Source organism: Saccoglossus kowalevskii, chromosome 21 (genome assembly GCF_978046115.1).
Source record: "Saccoglossus kowalevskii chromosome 21, keSacKowa6.1, whole genome shotgun sequence".
NCBI classification, from domain to species: domain Eukaryota; kingdom Metazoa; phylum Hemichordata; class Enteropneusta; family Harrimaniidae; genus Saccoglossus; species Saccoglossus kowalevskii.
The window spans coordinates 24,370,485-24,397,199 of record NC_140661.1 but is presented as its reverse complement, the minus strand read 5'-3'; the positions used below and the strand labels follow the sequence as shown (position 1 = coordinate 24,397,199).

Genomic DNA, 26,715 nt, shown 5'->3' with positions numbered 1-26,715 from the left:
CAATTTGCCATGTCATTGTAATGAAAACTGCACCATTGCACCATCGTTTAAATATTGTTTACATACCGTATCAGTAGTGATATTTCACACTAAACGTCATAGCTGTGAATGATTTGTACCATAATTGTGTTATAAACGTGAATATCAAACTGTCATCGTAAATAAAACTTCTGGTCTTTCAGTAATCTACTTATTCCAATTAATCATGTTGGTATATTATTCAGATTAAATATTTACTGACAAATATTGACATATTTGAACTAGCATACATCAGTAGACTAGAATGCGTATAGTAAACAATAATGCCTTACGCCTACTATATACTCTTTATACATTTGTTTTAAAACATAAAACATCGTAGTTGTCATACTGTGTGGCTTACGACTATGACGCCTTCAAACAATATTTGATATTATCATTTGCAGATAATATCATCCACCTTGTAGAATATTGAACTTGTACCCCAACTATTCTGTTATAACCACGATGACGTAACTATCACATGGTTTTGAGTGTATAAAAACCTTCAATACCCGGCAATTGCTGTGTTATCTCGATATCTGATTGCCCAACCGCTGTCCGAACCGATTACTGACAATTGCAAATCCGCTTCATCGTTTTAAGACCGATGATCTGTTCACGACTTTTAATAATTTAAAACTATTTATACTTAGTCTGCACTCAAATTATATGTAACTGAGTTCTGAAAATAGACATGCTGTACGTATGACCTGATTCGTATCATACTTCTCGGTCACTGAGCTCATCACCTCGGACAGATGACACTTATATATAAGTTACTTAATAACTTTATTTGTACGCAATCCGCCCACCCGTTGTATATCTCATTCAAGCTTGTAAACTACTATGGCGATATACCAGGCATTATTGTGCTTCTTACACATATTTTCAGGTAGATTCTATGGTTTATTCTATTACGATTTCAACGCGGTAAAAATTCTCAGTCAATATGTATATGTTATTATTTTCACGACTGGGTTTTCTCGCCAGAACTGCAAACATTCAATACTAAAAAGTGGGCGTTCCAGAATTGTTCTAAATCCCACAGTACTGAATCAGTGCATTGTTTTGAATTTTAAAGCGATGAATTACATGCAGTTTTTATTTTAATATTATTACGAGGTTGTAACACCTGCGAGAGATCATAACTAAATGACTACAAGATGTTTTCGACTTACATATATAATCATATTAGTGCTTCTGTCGTCACCGATTCGAAATACGGTCATAATTGCAGCGTTTCTGTTTGCTCGACTAAAAAAGCAGTTTGAGATGTTGTTTTATATAACATTATGTCAATTCTATATGTTTACTATGATTTTCAAGGGTGTGCACTTTGAACTTTACATATATGTCACTTAAGAAATTTGCGCACAGTGAACAATTGGCCTGACCCACGGTGCCAGGAGTACAAACTTCAAGTATCCCACTCGTACACTCACCGACCCCATCTCCAACCGCATGTGATAATCTGACCAGTATAACTTGTGTGACTTTGATTATCAAAATGACAATAACACTTTGATAGAGCCAGTTCTCCAGTAAACACCGTTGGTCAAGTTCATGTACTAATAATAACAATAACATGCTTCTTGACACCTCATTAACGTTGTTTATCTTTTGTTATTTCAGTATATTACGTAACATCGGAGATGGTAATATCGGACACGTGCCCTGGTGGATGGATAGAATATGGTGACAATTGTTTTATGGTAGACTACATATTTGTATACAAGTATACAAATAATAATACTAACACTATTATTATTATTATTTCTATACTTTTAATATGCGTGATAGATGCGTGCAGTTCAAACCTCGAGACAAATTGCCGCCATTTCTAATTTGATATCAACAACACATGTAAATTTGCTACATTCAAGTTTCTGTACTTTCTGCCATTCCAGAAATCTACTGTCAGCGACCATTTTAAATGTTTTGTCAACAACGTAATGGCTATTTATATATACATTTCATTAGTGGCCTTACAATATCAGACGAATGTAGAAATTTGATATTAACACGAGTTAATAAATCTAATATTATGGCGTCCCGAATTCGATGTCCTGTTTATTCTATATATCTACAGCTTTAAAATGCCAAATACAGCGCAGTGATTGCAATGTATGAGCGCTTGTTGAAGCGCATGGACCAATCATATTACAGGAATTAGTGTTACAAAGTATGCAAATTAATATTACACTAAACTGCCATAATACAGACAAATATTAAACTGCTGATTTACTAAATTGCCATGATATATGGACTAAATGATCTTATACACTGCTAACATACTAGATCATTTGATTGTTTCTGGTGCAGGTTTTATTGCGTTCAAAAATGTTCCATTTCAAACTGCGCATGCACACACATAATGATTTCTCGAAATGCATACTAATTTGGAGCAATAGTACTAGATTGAATAATCAACGTTCCTCTACATTCTCCATGAATTTCGTAATTTACTATGATCACGTTGAAGAATAAATATGTGATAACTTTTAATAGCTTGTGTCTCAAAGACACTTTTACATAATTTTTTTGATTATTTTTTCAGCTCGCAGCGATAGAATCACTCAATTTAGAATGACCATGATGGCTATCGGAAAGCATTTTGGCACAATTTTTCTGAAAAGACGTGTTTTTCATTGCTCATGAATATTATATTATATGATTGGTTGAAAAAATCACCTATTATGGAAATTAGGCGATTATTTAAACAAATCGTGTCATGCAACTTCCCCCTGGGTGAATGTGATAATTTGCCCGATTAGCCAACATCTTGTAGGCTCGTTCGCAATTGATTTAGTACGCGCACGGTCACCGTCTTCTATATAGTCCAAACAAACAAACTAACTCAACGTTTTCATTATCTGTCATTTCTAAGCAGTAGTGCGATATACACATATAATTTGGATTGTACGATGAAGACCCACAGTTCATTGATGGTATCTTCTACTTTATTTCTACTTTATATCACCGGATACACGTTGACGTGCTGTGTGGTGATTTATTGTCAAATAAAACATTGCGTCTACATATGCTTCAGTACCTCTAATTAATACTATTGTTTGTATGTGACACGTATGCACGTTCGTATTCTGCGGCAAAGCATAAATTACACTTGTTTACATGCCAAAAAAACAACACATATCCTGAAAAATACTCCAACGCAATAATTATGTTCTCTTACATCAAGGTATACGACAAATCTTACGACGACCGATTAAACTGGCACCACTCACAGTCTTACTGTCGTTTAATGGGATCTGAGTTGGCAAGTTTTCACAGTAAAGAAGAAGAGGATTACGTCATATCACAAAGTGGTGCATGGTTAGTTTTATTCTCATAACGTAACTGGGTGAATAATGCTATCTTGAGATTTGCTTTTTAGCTGAACTGTACCGATTATACTGTCTGTCTGTCTGTCTGTCTGTCTGTCTGTCTGTCTGTCTGTCTTTCTGGATGTCTGTCTGGATGTGAGCGACTTCTCAAAAATCGTTGAACCGTTTGACTCCATTTTTTGTTGTGTAGTTGCGTTGTGTAGATGGAATTAGTAGTTGATCTGCCAAATATTATGCAAATTGTACACCAACAACTATAAAAATGTTTAAATGACTTCTAATTCGTACTGATATTGATATTGCGCATGTATTGGGTCGACCTTTATTAACTTTGTTAATTATGTGACAAAATCTTCATTGCATCTTTTAGTGCATATTTCTATTATTTTTGCTATTTTCGACTTCTTCTTAAAAACTACCAGCTCAATTGCCTTGATACCTTGAGTGGGCCTAAAAATTTGTCCATTTTGTGATGATATCTTTAATTCTCTATTTTAAGAAAATACCTTTATCATTTATAGTAAAACATGCTATTTTCGACTTCGCCTTGAAAAATACCATCTCAATGACTTAGATACTTGGTATGGTTTGTAGCAAGTTGATAACAATTGCCATACAACTGCGATATAAACTACCATGGCTGTGATTTAGAACATTGTAGAAACAATAATCATGACAAATCTCATATATCATTATATAGAAGATTATCAACTTGGATTTTAGGAAGACACTCTACAAAGACAGTGGAGCTATCTAAACCACGAGGTCGCTTGTCTTAGTAAAGGGTAAATCATTAAAAACTCTGAAGTATAGAATTGTTGTGCAAAGTATTATTTTTTCTTTTCACCTAATTTTGAGATGTATATGGCTGATAACTACCACTATCTAAAGACCTGCTAATTCAATTCAATACATATATATACCTGTATAGAATTAATGCTAGAACTGATAATGATAATCATAATCTGGGAATCTATTTGTTGAATTATTGTGATTGGTCAGCAAGTCTTTTTATTTTATTTGTTCAACATATTCTATGCTATGTGCAAACATTGGGAGTCGTTCCTGTTTAGTTCATCCGTGTAGGTATTTATGAATGTCTGTGTATATGTGTCTCTTCCAACATTATCTCAAGAATCAATCATCGGATTTCAATGCTGCTTTGTGATAATGCACAGACTTGATGAATTTTCAGTAGAATTCTGTGCATATTTTATTATGGCAAACATATTTGAGCGTCACTCCAATTAATCTGATTTTTGTCATTTTACGTTATTCTTATTTCAGGTCCACCTGGTTTTGGTATGGATTGAATGATATCGTGGTGGAAGGAAGTAAGAAAAGCGACAATATTTATTCCGTGTGAACATTTTGTTAAACCACTGTTTCTCAGATAAATTATTTGCAGGGTGTTGATTTTGTCATTATTATTTTTTTACTTACCACTAATTAGCCTTTGAATGGAGTGACGGATCTAATATAACGTACGTGAGAAACAATCCTCAGAATATGGAATATAAGGACTGTATAAGTTGTTATTTAAATAGTGCAAGCACAGAATGGTGGATAGAAAACTGCGATACAGTGGTGAATTCGTGGATTTGCAAGATACCTAAAGGTGAATATGTTGTTTGTATCGATGAACGTGAAGTTGTCATTCTTTAGGCATTGAGGTGCAGATTCAATCTTTGTACAGAAGTTATAAATCGCCGTAAACGTTGACTGCGAGCAAAAATTAAAGCGGGAGGGTCGTCACCTGCGCACGCGCGGGAATTGAGTCCCAAGCGACGATAACGACACATGATAAAAACGCAAAGGCTCATGGGTAGACGCTTGTTTGTAAACAATGACACGCTATGGCTATCTGACGCATGCGCAGGTGACGACTCCCCTGAAATGAGGTACATCTGTTGCATTCATTTTTTTTTCATTTTGGGGTAGCATTGAATAAAACATCAATTAACTTGCACAAGGCAGGTTGACACTGTGTTATTATTCAATGCTAGAAGTAGCCAAAAGTCATCGAATCAACGAACAGTAATTTGATTAGGCGCTCTTGTTTTCTTTGAGAAACTAGTGTTTTATCGAATATGGACCCTTCCCACCAAACTTGTTAATACGGCAGTATCTGTAATGCACAATATACGTGGGATCTGTGAATCATCCCACATATCTTGTCTGTCTGTGACCCACAGTACTTTGGCTAGCTCCTGTCCTAATAGCAGTGAATAAGGAAGGGTATGGCTGTGATCATGTACGCTTATTATGGCATCATTACCGTAAAAAATATGATGCCTAAAATATTGAAATACGAGTAAACAATACCTGGACCAATCATCCAACACACCTTACCCGTATTATACTAGTAGTATATATTTAGCTCATTTCCAATGGCATCAATTTCAATTCAATTGACGTATTTTCGCGTGTACTTTGTTCATGTGACTGAAATACAAGAATCATGACTATCATTACTTTCTATAATTATCATGAGTAATACTTAAAAAAAAATACACAATAGATAGCGAAGTGTTCTTGGTGTGGTAATTGAAATAAAAGACTCCCACGCATCATTGCTAAAAGCATAGCTCTGATGTAAATGTTTGTTACCATATGCCACATTGATCGATGGGTTACCTTTTAACAAAATATTCCTGAATACATTCTGAACGTATGACCTCGTATATTTATTGATATACATTCGTATATACTATTGTAAACCATTGACTTAATACATCACTCCTCACAGGGCAAGATCTAGTCACCCCTCCACCCCCAGACTACTGTTACCAAGGCAACACTAATTGGCTGGAGTATGATGGAATGTGTTATTACTTCAGTGATTTGTCTAACGCAGAAGTAATGGGTTGGAATGACGGACGCTCTCACTGTAATTCACTGGGAGGTGAACTGGTGTCAATTCATAGTCAAGAAGAAAATGACTTTATCGACCTGCAGGTAATATTACAATATATTGAAAACCTATCTAACACAATGTTTTTCAGATGTGTTGTATTGTAAATGGTAAATGTCTACACAACCAAATCACTATGTTATTTGAACATTATTGCTTATTACTATTTACGTCATTTTGGCGTCACAGTAACGATTCGTCACAGAACAGTTCTAGTATGATATTTGGTATATATCCTTTTTAATAATGTTCACGTTATAAGATGGCGCACTTTTGTTATTGCGATTTTTTTTCTTTTTTATCTTGACCCCCAAATATCAATAACGACGTTGTGCACTGCATAGGTTCAACAAAACAAATAAAATCACTGCAGAATGCGAGGTAGTGTTGATCTGGGCATGTTTGATATGTTTAATTGACATGCACAGGCGCATGTGCATGCTAGTTGGCGAACGCATAAACAAACGACGTCACAGTGCGTAGGGTATTATACTCTGCTTATTGACATTCAATGTAGTATGAAATTAAAATTTTGTATTATGTATACATATGAATCATTTATAATTGTAGAACGATAAAAGAGCGATATTGATATTGTCTCACATCACTCAACAGAATTACACAATTATCTAACTTCTTTAAATATTAGATTAAAGGATCACAATATACCCATTATTGGATAGGTCTGCGAGAATATGGGATAGCAGCTGAATACTTGTAAGTAATCTGCATGCACCGCATGGTGTTTATCTATATTTGAGCATATTATCACGTGATTATTTTTACGTTATTTCCTGCACAATCGTTATACTGGGTGTGGTGTAAATTATATTAGCCAAAAAGCAATTGATCGATTGTGTTTTTAATAATTGTGATAAATAAAAGGCAGTAAATGCATCATTATACGGAAGTCATTAATATATAGTAATAAACATCGTATCATAGATGGTCCGATGGAACGCCAGTGGATTATGTCAACTGGGAGACCGGTGAACCCAATGACCATAATGGGGAAGAAGATTGTGCTAATATATATCCTAATACAGGTAGGATTGTGTCCAACACGCGCCCACCAATTGTTAAAATGGCGGTGAAAATGTTTGGATAAATTTGATTAATACAGAATTCTGATTCCGCGTCACGCAGATTGTCACTCATACTCAAATGCTGCTCCAAAACAGCTACGTTTGGATAACGGTTTATACGAACTTAGATATTGTCATGCATTTTGTTCACGCATTTTATACGCTCGTACTATATCTCCCAACTCTCCATGGTACCAGACCACTACGATGACTGGCACTTCTATACGGCATGTTAGCCTACTGTAAAATGAAATTATTTAATATTAATTGTTAAAAGTAGCAATATTATAATATGTAATGCATCACTGCGTACCTTGTTATGCTCAATTACCTTGAACCTTTTACATATATAGTGTTTGATATCGAGGTAAGATTTTGGAAGCATTTCTATTACATATAAATGTCAGTTTCTAGAAAACAATATTTCCCATCATTGACATACCTTCAAATCATTTATCCAGCAACATGGAATGACGCACACTGTGCGGATGCTTATCCATTCATATGCAAGAAATTTAACCATACTACCAATCCTATCACGCATGTGCCAGTCACGCCCATGCCTGGTTCCTGTCCCGGGGGAGGATGGATGGAGCATGATGGGAGATGTTATAAGATTTTCGGCGGCGATGGGAGTGGTATGTTAGCCTGGGAACCGGCAAGGACTGTGTGTAGAGGCCTCGGTGGAGATTTAGTCACCATACATAACCAGGCATTGCAATGTAAGTATCAGTGTATATGGCCCATTGTTATTAATGTAGTAAAATTACACGACTTCTTGTACTTGTTTGGATGTGTGTTTGCAGTAGTACGAAATATACTCATTTCATTTGGCCATGCCAAATATGGCATTAAACGAAACGCCGCAATGCTGTATTATAGCTTCGCAGGGAAACTAACTCAGTTAGAAATATAATGATCGTTAAACTATCAGCTATTATATTATTATTATTTGTAATATTTCCTAAATGTATATGTATGCGGAAATTGATGATATGGATTCTGGTGTAGTGTTGAAGTTTGTAGAAGAATCCATTTTTATATTTATGTAGAGGTTGATGGTCATGTATATGATATAGATGTATTTTTTGATGTAATTAACAACTTAATTTTTACTGTTAATCTTAAGCATTTTTAACCAGCAACTTACGGGGCCTGGCATCTCCATTGTGGATTGGTTTAAATGCTCGTACAACTAGTGGTACTTATAAATGGACTGATGGCTCATCAGTGGACTATACTAACTGGGCAGCTGGTGAACCAAATGAATATTATGTAAGCATGGGTTTAACTTATACTCACTAAAGATTATACGAAAATATTATTCTAGTATTTATGTATTCATATCACTTTGTTCACTAGGACGCGTGTGTAGAAATGTACATACTATTAACAACAGCTGGCACATGGAATGATCTGAGTTGTACAGAGGAGAGAGGTTTTGTCTGCCAAGGACGGAAAGGTTTGTTGTGTGTTACAATGGTTATTATGAGTTTTTTGAACACATGTGCATCAAGTTCTGTCCTATAAAATGCCCACAAATAACCAATGTAGATGGTAAAGCGATCTCGTTTTGTGGTTATGTATGATGTTCCTCCATAGAAAATATATACAGGTTTTATTTGTCGCAAATTACGGACAACAGTCTTCCTAATTTAAGTTGATGTTCAAGTGCTATGCTGCTCGGAAAGTTACTTTGACATGACATTCATATTTTGTGTAAATGTAGTCCCAGAGGCCCCTGCACCAGTTCCACCGGATGGCAATTGTTCACAAAGGTATTTTACAGTTTTTACACAAACTAGCGCTTTGGTGTAACGATCTTTGAAATTCCTATTTCTTATAGATGTCGACCCGGCGGCCCCTCCGCCTGTCACGCCGGAACACAATTGTCCGGAGGGGTATGTGAATTACTACTTAAGCTGTTACAAAGTGTTGACGTACTCCCACACACACCAGACTGCTAATGATATTTGCATCAGTGAAGGTGGTAATTTGGCAAGTATACTTGATGTCTACGAGCAAGGATTTATTGACACACTGGTGTATGATGCCGAGACCCCGTTGTGGATCGGACTTTCATATCAAGAAGAGGTAGGTGGTTCCACTGCTTTATAGGTCAGTGCAAATATCAGCAAAACATGGCATTTTAGATAGTACCATGTTTATATAAACAGTCATATCGTAATATTATTTAAATTTGCTTGCTTTGCAGTATAATGAATACAAATGGATTGATGGTGCCCCAGTGTTTTACACCAGTTGGGCATTTAACGAACCAAATGACAATGGTTGTGTACAGAGTACAACCACTGGGTGGATCGATACAAACTGTGATAGTAATACTGGTGCTATATGTAAAATATATCTTAGTATGTAAAGTATGCAATAATTATATATGAAACATTACTAACTAGAATGGCAATTTACCATTTTACTTGAGGCTAATCTGTGGTGTTAACCATCGACTTTCATATTTCTTTGGAATGTCAGAGCAATTAATGACAATCACAATGGCTAGTTTCACGTATCCTGCTAGCAACTTACTGTAATACATATTTGCATCACTAATCATCCTGGACGACCGGTGACGACATTTCGTGCGTATCTGGCTTTCACTGGCAATGATCGCAGAGGCCAGTTTTTGTTGTAGAGTACCCATCACGTATAGAATCAAAAATGTTAAGGGTTTGGGGAATTCTGCGTGATCTAATTATTTTTAGTTCCATAGTTTCGGGTTGGAAGCAAAGTATTCCCAAATATTAATGGGAGAACGCAACTCATTGATAAACATTCAGTCCGATATTTGATTTTCATAGCTGCTGATAATAGAATGCGACAGTGAATGGAATATTATTTTCCTCAGCTCTGTTGGCGGGAATTCATTAACTGTCTATAGATTGATTGTGTCTTCATCATTAATATACAGAAATTGCGTCCGCATATAGCGTTTGAAAACGCCCAGCTTATACTGAATTATGACAATCTTTCTCGGTAGTGTATACGTGAGGCATTTTAATAGACATCTCTATTTTTTTCTAATCTAAAACGAGTCATTAAATGTGTATTAGTGGAACTAATGTATTACGCCTTTTTTTCAGAATCACCCCCTACAACCCCGGATCATATAGAAGGGGAATGTTTGATTGGTTTTGTTCCTTACGGAAGTGACTGTTATTATTTCGGTGGTGTCAATCGTGTCGAGACATTTTCGGAGTCGCAGTTTGAGTGTGCTAGACTGGGTTCAAATTTAGCATCTATACATCACAGTCAAGAGAATAATTTCATCTTTAGTTATCTCCATAACGAGAATGTGTATATTGGTCTGACAAGATCTTACAGTGAGTTTTATTTATAGGTATTTATATGATTTTGTGTAATTTTCCTTTTCATCAAAACACTGTTTTATACATTTCACATGTGAAAAGAAGGGGATATAGATAACACATGTTTGTATATGGAATATAACTTTTTAATTGACATCCATGGAAAAAGAAACACTTTTACAAGTAACGGATTGAATTTCGGACTCTACCTAGTGTACCCATTGCCCACCACGTATATGGGATATAACTTTTTAATTGACATCCATGGAAAAAGACACACTTTTACAAGTAACGGATTGAATTTCGGACTCTACCTAGTGTATCCATTGCCCACCACATTGCCCACATTCGTATAGTTGTCAGAGATATACATTTTGCCAATTTACAGATGGGTGGAGGTGGTTAGATGATAGTCCTATACAGTACACAAACTGGAACGCAGGTGAACCCTCAAATGGCAATGAAAACTGTGTTACAATGCTCAACAACCACGGTACATGGAACGATGTAGACTGTTCCCAAATTAACGGATTTGTATGCAAAACTCCGAAAAGTAAGTATCTTTAAAAATAGAATATATATCGTAGATGTGGAGTGATGTATTATACATATTTTTTTATTTATTTATTTGGATGACAACCTAAATTTGTTTCATCGTAGCAAGAATTCAAATGTATATTACAATATTTTCAGTTGTACCGACGTTTGAAACTTCCACCTTGCCGATAAATATTGAAGATTCGAGTGACGGTATGATATATTTTTACACAAATTTTAGTTAGAGATATTATGATACAGCTGCTGTAATTCTTGGTGTGTTTTAATTTCGTATTGATAGTATTTAACCAATCATTGCGGTACATTCGTCTGTCTGTACTGAAGTCGAAACATTAAAAATGACGATGTGGTTGTTTTACGGTATAATCATGTCAGTTTCACTGTTGGAAACTTGATTATAGTATATTGCAGTCTTGGCAGCAACTACTTTCACCACCTGACACGTGTCTGAAATAATACACGGATACATTGCGTAAGCCATCGAATCTAAATGTCTTATGTTACATGGTTAACACTGTGGTACTGCACGTGGTACTATAACTGATGCTTATCGACATACTTGCGTGTTGTCATCGCTATTCGTATCTAATATGATATTCATCTTAAATTCTCATAACTGGAAAAATTATTCATTTTTTACTTTTAGGTGTAAATGTCGCTGCGGTGATTCTTATGGCCGAGATTGTTATAGTCGTCATATTGGCAGTCGCGTTTTTTGTACGATGGCTCATAAAGAATGGTCAGTCAAAGAGAAATCAGGCGAGCTTTAATCCTGGGCCGCCTGCAGGACTAGAAAATGCAATGTACGAGGACAACGGCTTGTACACACCCTCAACCACGCCCTCAACCACACACACCATTTATGCCAATGACACGGAACAAGTACAGGATGGTACTTACACAAGTCTGGCTTGATAGAGGGCGCAGTTATCGGGACATAATATCTGACTCAACGGAATGTTTATTTACTAATACACATTGCTATATTTCTTGCCGACACGTGGCAAATATTCAGATATGTATTTCTACCTATTATAAGTGATTGGAAGTAGTCTTCTTGAATATATGTTCGCCACATGATTACGTCACACCTGAATTAAAATATCAACAACTGTGATTTACGCTGTGTCCAATTTGTGTTAGCTGCAACAATATATTCCAAGCAATATTTTGGTCCTGGGTTATTATTTGAACCACGTGACCCGAATCCAGAGATTGAATCCTTGCTTGTGTGAGTGTGTTAGTGTCGGTAAATAAGCAACCCTAAAAGTGGAGTCGATGAGATCTTATTTACATTGGAACGTACCAGTCTGGCAACAGTCTCGGACAATTCCATTCCTAACTGTTATGTTCTAGTTATGCGCATATTTATTTAAAATTGTTCGCATTATTAAATTTAAATTCAGAAATTTACTCAGTATTTTGCAAAAAATCAGAAAATATTTAACAATCACTAGCTTTAGATATGTTGAGTCAGTAATTTGGCAAATCAAATTATTTGATGTTCCATGTTATTCCCACATCGCATACTTGTGTATTCTACAAGAATAACGAGTACACGTATTAACACTGTACACCGCCGCCATGTCTGGTCCGCTACTGTTTACGCCCGTTCTTTTTCTCGTGACCAATTTACCAATTGTGTGTTGTAGTGTTGATGCAGTTGCAATAAAATGGCGAAGTGAAATTCTCTATAAGATTTTTTTTTGCTTTTATAAAAGACATAATAATAAAATAAGGCCCGATGTTAGTGTATATATATTTCATATATTTCGATAGCATAATTCGCGAAAATATTAACTAAAAAACACAAGTAAACATGGCCTACATTTCGTGGTATAAAATACGGTAAAGGTCAGAATACAGTCTGTGTGATCAATGGTCGACACAAAAGGTGACCCACAACTCACTGCTGACACGTGGTGATTAACATGACAGGATCAACGTTGTTTAAATACACTGAAGTCACCGATAACAAAGACAACCAAATCAGTCCCAAGGAGTGTGGATGTTGTTTATACAGCTACTACATACTGGTATAGAGTTAGGCCAAGTCACGTGAATGACAACTTTGGTCACATGTTGCAATACACTAATCTTTATGACCTTCATAAAAATAACATTTACACGGTAAAGCTTATGTCACATTTTCCTCGCCAGCTTGCTTCCCTCTTTTCCCCTTTCACCTCAACCACCTCCTCACGCCTTCAATCAAATGTGATGTTATATTATAAATTGCTTTGTTGAACTTCAAAATTACAAACAATAATGCAAGTTTGATTTACATTACAATCTACTCAGCTCAGCACATTATATGATATGATCACTGACATCGAGACAGCCTTATTTTAGAAGAAGTTTTAATGTGGGAACCAAAAATATATTATGCAATAGAATATTTTATGATTTGACAAAATTAAAAGTCGGTGGTCGTCGCGTCGTGCATGTGCGACATTGTGTTGGTAAACATTGATTTTCTCACAATCCAATGCGCTCTTCTAATGGAAATCACAAGTACGTGTTTTGACCTGGGCGCGATTTGCGCTAATTACTGCCCGAGATTTCGATACCTTCCAATCACCTGAAAAAATGCCTAATTAAAGCTATGTAATGCTTGTACTCGTTGTTCAGCGCAACTGTCATATCGCCATCTTTGTTTATATGAGACCCATATCCCGCGCATTTAAAGACGGGTTCCAAATAAAGCTACGAGGACTAGAACGAGAGCTTTCTGTTTGGCCTACCACTCGATGAAATGCACAAAACAAAGACACAAATACCGCTATTCAAAGTACATAAATCCTGAGGAGGGATTTTAATATAAATAGAAATAAACAAAATGTTGAGATTTTGTTGTAAGTGTTCGGTACTATGTTTTGTTTCGATACCTATAGAACTGTTGTATTTATGTTGTTTAGCAACGTAGGCAAGTCGTATAGTAACATAAATGACAATTCAGTGTTGTTTATTTTAAAAATTCTTAATCGCTCTGGCCATTTCTAATCAATCAGTCTGTTGCTCAGTCCATAAAATTAGTATTTGTCTACCCATACAACTGACAGGCACGTCTTAGTCACTTCAAACCCCCAGACTGGGACATAGCTTTATTATACCGAATCTACTTCACCTTTGTCACGATAACGACTAATGTAAACTTCACCACCCCTTTAGCGTTGTTACCGATAAAGATGCATTCCGATCGTAACTCGCCCACAGTAGTAATATATTATATATCTCATATTCGGGAGTATGGCTAAACGTTGTATAATCTACCTGTTGTTGTCACTTGCGTTGTTAGGTAAGTATTTAACTTAACATATTCATTGTGTTAGCAAGATATCCACCATCGTTCTTTCCTCAGAGTGGGTGGGTGTCCATGCATTCAGGCTACAATACCGTCGAATACTGCGTTGATGTACTTGAATAATAGTCAGCAGTTGGTAGACTTTGCTACTTTTGACAGAGATCAGCACGTGTCGCAAGTCCTTTCTCAAATGAGATACCATACCAGTAAAAAATTTCCTAAATTCTCGAAAAACTTTTTTAAATTAAACACAGTGGTTAAATGATGTGAACAAATTCTTTCAACCTTTATGCAAACGTAGCAAACGTTAGCAAAGGCAACATCATGTCACTCATTACTAATTATCTCATGTACTTTGATGACAATGGTCCATGATCTTTCCATCCTTTATATTGGAATATTTTAATATGAACAGACTGCATATTTTACACGGTAGCTCAACACAGTATGGGATTTGATCCTGCCCTTAACCTATATTATTTTAGGAAATATTTAACAACGTGTCACATGATTATTTGTAGTATTTTATGAATTCTTTCGGTGATTGACTTACTAGAGAGGTCTGTATTTGGAGCTAATACACAACGATCATATGACCCAGAAACAAGTACAATCAATCATTGTCGCAAACAATATTAGTGAGATGAAACTTACACTTATTTATTTAAATCGACAAAACACGACAAAGCAAGTTAATAAATTTCATGTCACACTTTACGCGTAAATCTCGCCTAGCAACAACACACGCCATTCAATACCAGCTGTATGTGCTCCAGTGTGCTAACTATTTACACAATTAATATGCAAGTCAGCTAATTATTATTCAATAACTAATTGAAAAAAACACTATTATTATACATCATACACAAAGAGCACACTGAGAACGTTCAGCTAATTAATATGCACAAATCTAAATTAGCATATACTAAACAATATAAGCAATTCATTTGAGTATCGAGTTTCAATCCATTTGACATGCAAATTAGCTAATTAATATGCACATTTCGTATAGAAAATTGGAAAATAAATCGTTATTTTAACAACCGCACACTTGTTAAACTCCAAAATATCCAGTTCAAACAATAAATCATTTTAATCACTGTAATGTTAAATCATGCATATTTGCAAGTAGAACAATTTGACGAGGTACTATTGCTGTAGGAGGCGGTAAGCATGGGAACGATGGTCACATGTAACGTTTTGTCGTAAGCGATTCCACGTTCAAACACTGCGCGTGATATAGATATTATCCGGTCGCAATCTAGATACAAATTCAACACTCGTGTTAATTTTAGACACCATGAATGACTTGTAACCCTTGTGTATTTTATAAGAAAATACGAAATTTCGACGCAACGTTCTTGCTTAGGTTAGAACTCTATCAGGAAGTCGTTGTCAGTGGTCGGCCTTCGAACCTTGTCACGTTCAAAAAGTTGGTTTTGCAGTACAGTGTAAGTAGTGCACCTGCGATATCTTGAATTTGTAAATATATGTGAACAAGAAAGACACAATCCGAAGCGTGTGTACATATTTAACCAACACAATCAGTTGAATGCCAATCTTAAGATACGGTTTACGTTTTGTGAGTCATGTGTAGACCGCCCTCATGTAACCCGACTCGGTTAGAGTTTTTAGAACAAAGAATCAAATGTCATAACCAGGGTATTTGCGTAGGTTCACAATATACCTAAAAGGTAAAAAAGCTAACGCTTTAAGCCGTACACACATGTTACGTGAATTCTAAGCGTAGGTTGGCACTTCCCCCGAGTGCTGTCTAGTTCACTTTGTGCGATCGCATTACAACGCAAATAGCGTGTCCCACCAGTGTGACGTGCTCAGTGAAGGATTAACACTGTAGAAACCAGGTCACCCATCTTGTTGGTTACTGAATATGATATATTAAAAGCCTTATGCATTTATCATGCCGTGACAGTGAAAACATGTATTATGTCATTAACAATCTAAATCATTTTTACCTCACTTCAGTACTAAGTATAAACAATGCCAATATATATGCCAATATAAAAAATATATAATCTATAATTATATATTCCCAAATTGTTATATAATGTAAGTTGCCATGGAATTGTACTGTATACAGTGCAACACGTCATCAATATGTGATAAACATCTCCTGATTTATTATGATTGGAAATTATTGGACAATCGGACACTTCGAAAACATATTGATAATGACATCCGGTATATATCACATATCGGGCATCGATCGCCAAACCACAATGCCAATACATCGGCATACATAATGTATCGCATTCATGTACTTTTACATGGAATTGTCTATTTCTGTAGATCACGTAATGTCAGAGATGGTAATATCGGACACGTGCCCTGATGGATGGGTAGAATACGGTGATAATTGTTTTATGGTAAACTGGATATTTGTATATTAGCTTAACATTGTGATATCAATTGCACATTTAGTTATCGCTAGGTAACTTCCACCAGTTCAACACATTTGTGTGATACTTACATTTATTTACGACAGTGCAGTGACGAATTTAGATAACACAGCTAATATTTGATTTCTCCACGGTTATGGGGCATTATCAACATGCATTATCTCGCACAAAAAAGGGACACTAAATCACTTTAACACTTCCATCCACTTTGTCCCTTAATTTCCAGACGTATAAACAACATGATAAACGTAACTGGAACGACTCCCAGGCCTACTGTCGTGAGATGGGAGCTGAGTTGGCGAGTTTTCACAGCAGAGAAGAAGAGGACTACGTCATATCACACATTGGAGGAATGTTAGTTCCATGTTAACATTTAAATATATACAAGACCTCGCTAAATTGTCGACTTTTAATATTTGTTCCTTGTTTCTGTAAACTAAAGTGTTTCACTATACTGTCTACCAGGTACTCAATTTGGTGTGGACTGAATGACATTGAGCAGGAAGGAAGTAAGAAAACATAAGATTTTAATTATTTTTATAATTTGTATTATTACACACCTGTCACCGTAACGCCATAAGTTACAGCGTGCCGTAATTTTGCGGTATTTTACGGGGTATTTTCATCCTACCAAATATGGAATGATTAAGCGTCCTCTAATAATAAAAACAAATATGGCTGCCACCAGAGTTTCACCGGACTCCACACAAAGAAATTCGCTTATTCTGTTCAAAACATTTTGAATTTCGGCATTCCCATGGTGTATACTTGGAAGGAAAATATGTATAATAATAAGATTATTACGAGGATACATCAAAGTATGCACTCAGACAGTACGCTGCTCATCGACCTCCGCTGCGCGTCGGTCGATACTCTAGCTGTACTGTCTTGGTGCATACTTTGATGTATTTTAGTAATAACCTCACATTAACACATTAAAAGCGCTTCCGGTTTGTACCAGTGTATTAAAATGTGATATTAACATTCTATTACTAGCTTTTAAATGGAGTGATGGGTCGGACGTAGATCACCTGCGAAGCACTTCAGATAATACACAATACAAAGACTGTATAGTTAATTGGAATTCGAGTTTTATAGATTGGTTAGTAGAAAGCTGCGATGCACTTAATTCGTGGGTTTGCAAAATGCCTAAAGGTGAGTATGTAGTTCGAGATTCCCTATTTTCATCTAACATTCTATCCTCCCACTACATAACCATATTGTATCAGATTGAGGAAATGCTTTGGGACACGAATGTACAGTGATGACCATGTATAACTTGAATCATGAAGATGTGGGTTTGATTTCTCTTATCGGTGTAAATTCACTTGCAATGTATATATCATCTATTTCAGTCATACTATCTCAAGTTTTAAATCTGTCAAGCCAAGAAATCGCAATTCCAGATACAGAAGAGATTTAATGTAATGGTGAGAAACAATATGCTAAATAATTTAAAAAATGCATATATTCTGAAATTCTATGGAATTCATATGCAGCCCATCCTCAATATGTAATGAAGTAAAATATGAAAACATGTAGAACCAATAAATGTATAAAAAAAAACGACACCCGAAGCATGCTTTATAATTTCCCGACCGGAGACAAATTCCAATCTGTATGTGCTTTGTACTGTGAACAACCAATCACAAGCCACCTGTGCATATTTAGATTTTGGCTGGTCAAGTTTACTGTTCCATGGTGTAATTCAACACTAGCCGGGGGCCTCGGTGGAATTCTGCATATCATATTTCAACTTACAAGAATACATTATATTTCTATCAGTAATGATTCAGAAGTTAATATTCAGACGTTTAGGTAAATAATAAATTTCTCCAGGGGCATTATTACTGTACAATTACCTACTCGATAATTTCACGATCCTGAACTGCCCAGGAGCATATTTATTTACACTCGGTCATTAATAATTCAACCACTCTAATTCTATGTTCATGTTTTCCATTGAAATGATATTCATAGAGTAATATCTATAATTATATCAAACTACGCACACTAAACGCGCATATTACCTGTGTATAATTTGTTTCTAACCAATTTGTTCCAATACAACGAAAAGTCATCTAATTATATCGAATGAACTTTCAGGTGTCAATCAAAGTCATAATGACTTGATAAGTTAGTACTGTATGACAAGTCATGTATATGTCAATAATTATTATTATTGAATAATTTCATAGCTAGAGTGGAAATGTAACGAGAGTAAAAAGTGTTATCGTGATGCCTATTACGGTTGTCAACATTTAAACTAATTCTCCTCGTGTCTAAATTGATCATTTCGAAATTGACACACAGAGCAAAAATTGCACAAATCGCGTAATAATTTCTAGACTTCTAAGATCCAGTAAATATATTATAAGACAAAAAAACATGTCATATGTATATGAGATTGACGTAAGTTTTCATTTCAGTAAATTACATGACGTCAGAGACGGTAATATCGAACACGTTCCCTGATGGATGGCTAGGTTATGGTAACAACTGCTTCAAGGTAATATACCCATGTCGGGTCATGATGTATTTTGCCGCACGCGTCTAGATAGATTTCTGTCTCGACAACCCGCGACATTTATTATTGTTTAGTACTCCACTTCATGTACTCAATATTATTAAAATATATGGAAATGCTCTCCAAGCAGAAATTAGCCCCTGAGAGAGAACCGTTCTGGCCAAGGTTTGTTTATTATGCCATCAGGTCATCGTATTGTCAACCGCTGGGACCTCCACACGCTGACGAAAGTGCGATTTAACCCGCGGGTCGAACAAAATGGTTAATTAATTTACTCCGAGATTACTTTGTGTATTCAAATATAGTATATGAACACAGAGACATTTGTTTAAAAAGATTAGGAATGTTGTGATCTGTAATGAAGGCTATTTCGGTGAAAAAATACCTCTAACCGCGGACGGGAATACACGGATTGTTTCTGTTAGCGAGTGTATATTAAAATGTGGCGTGTTGACCAGTTGAAAAAGACTGTGTGTTCCATGTTAATTGACAGAGGCGCGTACAATTAGATATATGTATTGTTATAGGTGCAATACACTGGCTCTCGGACAGTTCAAATCAGACGGCATTGTCTAACAGACCTCGTTCTTTAACTTAAAGGCTTATGGCGAATCTAGCATAGACCGACTCAACTGGCACAACTCCCTGTGGTACTGTCGTTTAATGGGCGCTGACTTGGCAAGTTTCCAGAGTCCAGAAGAAGAGGACTGCGTTATGTCACACATTGATACATGGTTAGTTCTGTTTTCATATTCGACAATAAATTAACTCTCTGATTTTTAACTAAATTATTTTTTATCATGCCCAACAGGTATTATTGGTTTTGGTATGGATTGAATGACATCGAAGCGAAAGGAAGTAAGACAAACTAATTATTTTCATAATGTGTGTAAGCACAGATAGTCACGTAAGAATTACTCAACTTTGCAATGTGTATCACCAATATAAGTGTTTCTATCAATTAGATTTTGAGTGGAGTGATGGGTCTAACGTCAGTTATAAAAGAGGCTATCCGTATAATACAGAAAGTCAGGACTGTATAAGATTTTATAGTACAGACTGGTGGATAGAAAACTGTGATTCTGTACAGAATTCGTGGGTTTGCAAAATATCTAAAGGTAAATATATGAATCGAGATCTGTACTTCTCATGCATTGTAACTTTATTCCACAAAATAGACATGTTGTGTTTTGGCGATGTAATGCATATTGATGACCGATGTGTACCGTTTAATATATATTACTTTTAAAATCCGATATACATTCCCTATATAACATATTTATTTTCACTTATGCCATGCCCATAGAAACTGCGTCATCTACATACATATCACAGCTACTTTAAACTGTTATGCCTCGGTTGTAGGCAAGACTGGCAGCAATTTTCTGTGACATAGAGCTCACCTTGAGAACCGGGTTCACCTCGAATCAACGGGTTGTGATTTTCTCGTTCCTTTAGCTGCTTACTAACTCCGTAGTGTATATTTCTACTAAACCTGACAAAATGTTTGGCATCCCGGCTGATAAGGACAGACAAAACCAGCTATATATTCTGGTTCGGTATGGGTTCCATAGCGACGTATACGACACGAGTAACGTAAATTGTTTACACACAATTCGAACGCGCGCTTCGCAGCGACCCTTTAAGCCGATGTTAAAGGGGGGGGGGGTCGTCACCTTCGCACGCGCGGGAATTGAGTTTCAAGCGACGATAACAACACACGCTAAAAACGCAACGGCTCATGGGTAGACGCTTGTTTGTAAACAATGATACGGTATGGCCATCCGACGCATGCGCAGGTGACGGTTCCCCCGCTTTGAAAGTGGTGTTCTTGTTAGCAATGTCGGTTGGTGTGCAACGTCATACTTCTAAACAAAGCCTGGCATAGAAGTGAGGTCCTAAGGTGTTTGTGCTTAGAATATTTATTGCTATTATATTAAATTTGAAACGTTTTTCATAGGGCAAGATCTGGTCACCCCTCCACCACCTGACTACTGTTACCAAGGCAACACAAACTGGCTGGAGTATAACGGGACGTGTTACTATTTTACTGATTTGTCTAACGCAGAAGTAATGGGTTGGAATGACGGACGCTCTCACTGCAATTCACTAGGAGGTGAACTGGTGTCAATTCATAGTCAAGAAGAAAATGACTTTATCGACTTGCAGGTAATATTGCAATATTCTGACAAGTTTGAGTGTGCCTACATATCTGACACGTTTGTGCAAGACACGTTTATCGAATTCAACTCGCCGTTTCAGCACAACTAAAATATTCTTTCGTGAAATAATAAATATCAAAGATGGTGCTTTTTCTATTATATACATAATAGATATCACCCTTAATATGGCCTTTAGGTGACGGAGAGTGAACTGAGATTTAACGTCAGGTAATGCGCGCTTTAGGTACCAATAAATCTGGGGTTCGCGGTCACGATCCATTCAAATCTTCCCGACACTGTAGCAATATTGTTTCCTGTATCCTTGTTAATTGTCAAGAATTTACTGTGTGCATTGAATTTCATGTGGCATTGAGTTTGTTTCGATGTTTTTATGTATTCTGCTCCCAAGTGATTGATTCTGATTACGGCAAATACAAACGATCAACGCACACCGAGTAATATTACATATTAAAGCGGAAGATAGTCACCTGCGCAGGCGCAGGAATTGAGTTCCAAGCGATGATAACAATACACTTTAAAAAAGCAAAGGCTCATGTGTAGACCCTCCTATAGCCATCTGACAAGCTATAGCCATCTGACGCATGCGCAGCTGACGACTCCCAGCTTTAAATTTACATATACAACACCAGCCTCACCAGCAGAAATGTGTATTTGTTTTCACAAATATTTTTTCTTCATACAATTTAGATAAGAGGTTCACATTACATTCAGTACTGGATAGGTCTGCGAGAATATGGGATAGCAGCTGAATACTTGTAAGTAATCTGCCATCAGTTTTTCATTGATAGTCAGATTGACATTGGACTTGATAAGGACAAATACACAATAAAGCTCAATTGAAGTTGTATTTTTCAAGGAATAAACGAAATGAAAATAATAACACGTCAAGAGTTTATACATTTATACAATATCTCACAGACCCGTATGATAAATATATTTTCTTCATCCAAAAGTCTGTTTGAAGAGTGTTTACTCGCGCATTTTACCATTGTCAGTTTGATGCGTGCATAGGGCCTGGTTGATTCATTTAAATAGCATTGTTCGTTGGCTGCATATATTGAGTCACTGTTCTTATATTATGCGCAGCGACGTGGAATGATGCACACTGTGCGTATGCTTACCCGTTCATATGTAAGAAATTCAACCACACCACCAACCCTGTGACGTATGCGCCGACCACGCCAATGCCTGGACCCTGTCCCAGCGGAGGATGGATCGAGTTTGAAGGCAAATGTTATACAATTTTCGGCGGCGATGGGAGTGATTCGTTATCTTGGAAAGATGCTCGAACTGTTTGTAGAGATCTAGGAGGAGATCTAGCTACAATACACAGTCAAGCTATGCAATGTAAGTGACATTTTCAGTGTTGGTCACATTAACAACATGTTTATACGGCACATTTAGTTATTGCACGAGTTAGTGATTGAAAATGACACAATATAAATACTGTTTACATAACAAACTAGACAAATCGCAATATATTGATAAACCATTCGAAGTTAGATTTCCAAAAGTCAAGAAGACGAGTCGTTGTTGTTGAGATTAACAATCTGCAAAAAAAAAATACACATTAATGACCTTTGCATGTAAATATTAGGGTTTATTAGTCTGCAAGTGTGGATTCACTGATAGTTAACATATGTTTTTTTACTTTTAATTTTAAGCATTTTTAACCAGCAACTTACGTGGCATGTTATTTACATTGTGGATTGGTCTAACGATCGTACAACTAGTGTTACATACGCATGGACTGATGGCTCATCCGTAGACTACACTAACTGGGCAGCTAGTGAACCAAACGGATATTACGTAAGTGTGAGACGACCAGTCATTTTTTAATTTACCCAGCGGCCCCTCCGCCAGTTACACCGGACCACAATTGCCCAGAAGGGTATGTGCAATACTACCTAGGCTGTTACAAAGTGTTGACGTCCTCCCACACACATGATACTGCTAATGATATTTGCATCAGTGAAGGTTGTAATTTGGCAAGTATACTTGATGTCTACGAGCAAGGATTTATTGACACACTGGTATATGATGCGGAGACACCGTTGTGGATCGGACTTTCGTATCAAGAAGAGGTTAGCCTATTTTATATCCTTACACATCGCTATACACCACACACTCTTACATGCATTTGACTAAAAAATATATATAAACTAAATCTTATTCTTTGTCAATGTAGACCAGCTAAAAGTCCTGCTCGCCGGTCCGGCTTATTTCACTTTAAATATGCACATTCTAACTTGATAATTTTGGAATATTGGACCCGCGCATTATCATATTGTATTGACGACATTAAGCCGGTCATTAACAACAGTACCATTGACGTAATCACTTTGATGTCATATTAGTTGAAAAATCATATTGTTGTTCCGAATAAACTTACAAAATTATGACACCAAAAAGAAAAACAACACACCACAGCTTTTGTATGACTACACTCATTCATAATACCGCCAATAGTTTTACAACGATGAGATGTTCGGCTCAAAGTACATATACAACGTCATCTACTTGTCGTTCGTCTAATTTCGGTACAATTACACACCGTAATTCATTTGTTTTGACAATATAATCACTGCAGTGACTAAAGTGAAAAGACCAGTCACGTGACTTATACAGATATTGACCATAGATAATGAATATGTTAAAAATGATAGTAGGTAATCGTAGTTCTTGGTAATTATTCAATATATTGGTAACGTAGCAACCAAATATTTACACGTTTCATGACAAATGCATAGAATTAAGCCAGCAATCATTAAATTTCCCCATATCTAGGTAATATAATCATGCATTTTTCGCCCGTAAAAAGAGTCTTATCTCTACGAACGTTTCATGTCTTTATTATGATAAAAATAAATGTTATATACTATCTCGCAATGTAACAATATTCATATGGAAAATAACATCATTTAATTTATGGCACCGTTTTATTATTGTTTTTTTTTACAGTCTGCCGAATACAAATGGGTTGATGGTGCCCCAGTATTTTCCACCAGTTGGGCATTCAACGAACCAAATGACAATGGTTGTGTACAGAGTACAACCACTGAGTGGATCGATACAAACTGTGAAAGTAATACTGGTGCTATATGTAAAATATATCTTGGTATGTGAAAGCGGCAACGTATTGTAACTAATTTTGTAACTTTGAATACGACTGTGGAATATATTTTTTTAGACTTACCTGGACACAGATTATGTGTTCCTTGGTCAATATTTTCGAATCGAACAACGTAATACATATGTTTTTATGTCTTTCTGACAGAACCACATCCGACAACCCCTGACCACATAGAAGGAGAATGCCCGATGGGCTTTGTGCATTACGGAAGTGACTGTTATTACTTCGGAGGTGTCAATGTTATCAAGACATTTTTTGAATCCCAATTCGAGTGCGACAGAATGGGTTCGAATTTAGCAACAATACACCAGGGTCAAGAAGATAATTTTATCTTTAGTCATCTACAAGACGAGAATGTGTATATTGGACTTTCAAAATCTTACAGTAAGTTTGTTGTTTGATTTGTACAATGATATATAAACATGATTTTCCAGTTAACACGGCGTCACATGAGTATTTGTAATCTTGTTTATGTGTTGTCGTGGTGGTGATGAGCGGAATGTATTTTATAATTGCCTGCATTCATGTATCTGGACAAAATCGTCGTATCGTGTCAATTGCATGTGGACTTGTATATTTTGCAATTCACAGACGGTTGGTCTTGGTTAGATGCAAGTCCCATACAGTACACTAACTGGAACGCAGGTGAACCATCAAACACCGACGACGAGGAAAACTGTGTGATAATACTCAACAACTATGGTACATGGAACGATGTAGACTGTTCCAGATTGTCAGGGTTTGTTTGCAAAACTTCAAAAAGTAAGTGAGACAGTGGCAAATGTAAAGCAATATATTACGTATATTATTATCATACTACAATCAATCCAACTCTTCGAAAAATGTTGCTTGTTCTGCAACAACACTACATATAAATAAAACTCTGTTGACATATCAAATAAAACATAAAACCTTTCAAAATATCAAATTATATATTTTGACTTTTAGTTATATTATACTTTAAACTCGGTGATAAATAATTTTGAGTATGACAAATTTTGTACATTTGGATTACATCATAATAAGATATTTTGGTCGCACTAATTCGAATAATTTGTATTATCATCATCATGTATTATGACATAGATGTGACAAAGCCATTTTTTTCCATATATAATTTGAGATTGTGACGTCAACGACTTGCCTCTTAAAAGGCGCCTGTGTGCAAATGAGTAGGGTGTGATACGCGGTAACTGACACGTGCCCACGAATAACGATTTTGATGTTCCGTTCCAAGCATTTCCATGTTTCAAACATGATAAATATACTCAATTTCAGTCGTTCCAACGGTCTTGTCAACTCAGGAAATAACAAATCTGGATACAGTGGAACCACAAAGTAAAGGTGGGCATAAATACATCAATTCACTAATTGCTAAGTAGTATTGCACATAAAGATTACTGATGCTTTTATTTATTTATTTATTTATTTATTTATTTATTTATTTATTTATTTATTTATTTATTTATTTATTTATTTATTTATTTATTTATTTATTTATTTATTTATTTATTTATTTATTTATTTATTTATTCTTTCTAATATAATATATTATAACCTGCTCTTGTATAGAGTAGGTCAAAAGCCTAAACCACAATATTTAGTGATGCACGAGTCTGTACGCGCCAAGATAAAAAGCACAAAAGAACTGTGCGGCAAAATAAAAAACAAAATAACAAAAGTTTATACATTTGTTTATTTTCCTCTCAAGAGTAAATTTCGCAGCCATTCTGCTCGTCGATCGTAATAGTGATATTTTCGATCGTGTTTTACTGTTATTACAAGAAACGTGTTTCACGCGCTGATCCGAAGACGAATTTTGTTGATGGCACATCACCGGGGATAGTTGGTTTCCACAACCAAATGTACACCACTGAGATTGTGAATGAACAGAATAGTG

At 36.0% G+C, this 26,715-nt stretch overlaps 2 protein-coding genes across 2 annotated transcripts; both read left to right on the top strand.

The window, feature by feature from the left end:
• Window positions 1-3,202: 3,202 nt before the first annotated feature.
• Window positions 3,203-12,163, top strand: LOC144350683 (macrophage mannose receptor 1-like). Its single transcript, XM_085495097.1, has 15 exons — window positions 3,203-3,354; window positions 4,653-4,699; window positions 4,819-4,983; window positions 6,115-6,323; window positions 6,929-6,996; window positions 7,225-7,325; window positions 7,826-8,086; window positions 8,494-8,639; window positions 8,727-8,826; window positions 9,211-9,458; window positions 9,580-9,736; window positions 10,466-10,705; window positions 11,079-11,243; window positions 11,384-11,440; window positions 11,895-12,163. The coding sequence occupies exons 1-15, from the start codon at window positions 3,203-3,205 to the stop codon at window positions 12,161-12,163; spliced, it is 2,385 nt and encodes a 794-aa protein (XP_085351223.1).
• A 4,707-nt stretch (window positions 12,164-16,870) lies between these two features.
• Window positions 16,871-26,197, top strand: LOC144350682 (macrophage mannose receptor 1-like). Its single transcript, XM_085495096.1, has 13 exons — window positions 16,871-16,939; window positions 17,199-17,303; window positions 17,415-17,481; window positions 20,465-20,617; window positions 21,460-21,668; window positions 22,370-22,403; window positions 22,769-23,029; window positions 23,347-23,446; window positions 23,655-23,766; window positions 24,644-24,800; window positions 24,960-25,199; window positions 25,407-25,577; window positions 26,094-26,197. Exons 1-13 carry the CDS (start codon window positions 16,871-16,873, stop codon window positions 26,195-26,197), a joined length of 1,782 nt encoding a protein of 593 aa, XP_085351222.1.
• The last annotated feature ends 518 nt before the right edge of the window (window positions 26,198-26,715 follow it).

Bases quoted from the DNA above. Each gene is read 5' to 3' on its own strand.
- LOC144350683 (XM_085495097.1), top strand. From the start codon at position 3,203: ATGTTCTCTTACATCAAGGTATACGACAAATCTTACGACGACCGATTA. The intron at 3,355-4,652 runs GTTAGTTTTATT...TTCTTATTTCAG, and splicing joins ATATCACAAAGTGGTGCATG to GTCCACCTGGTTTTGGTATG. The intron at 4,984-6,114 runs GTGAATATGTTG...CACTCCTCACAG, and splicing joins GATTTGCAAGATACCTAAAG to GGCAAGATCTAGTCACCCCT.
- LOC144350682 (XM_085495096.1), top strand. From the start codon at position 16,871: ATGTCAGAGATGGTAATATCGGACACGTGCCCTGATGGATGGGTAGAA. The intron at 16,940-17,198 runs GTAAACTGGATA...CTTAATTTCCAG, and splicing joins ACGGTGATAATTGTTTTATG to ACGTATAAACAACATGATAA. The intron at 21,669-22,369 runs GTAATATTGCAA...CATACAATTTAG, and splicing joins ATGACTTTATCGACTTGCAG to ATAAGAGGTTCACATTACAT.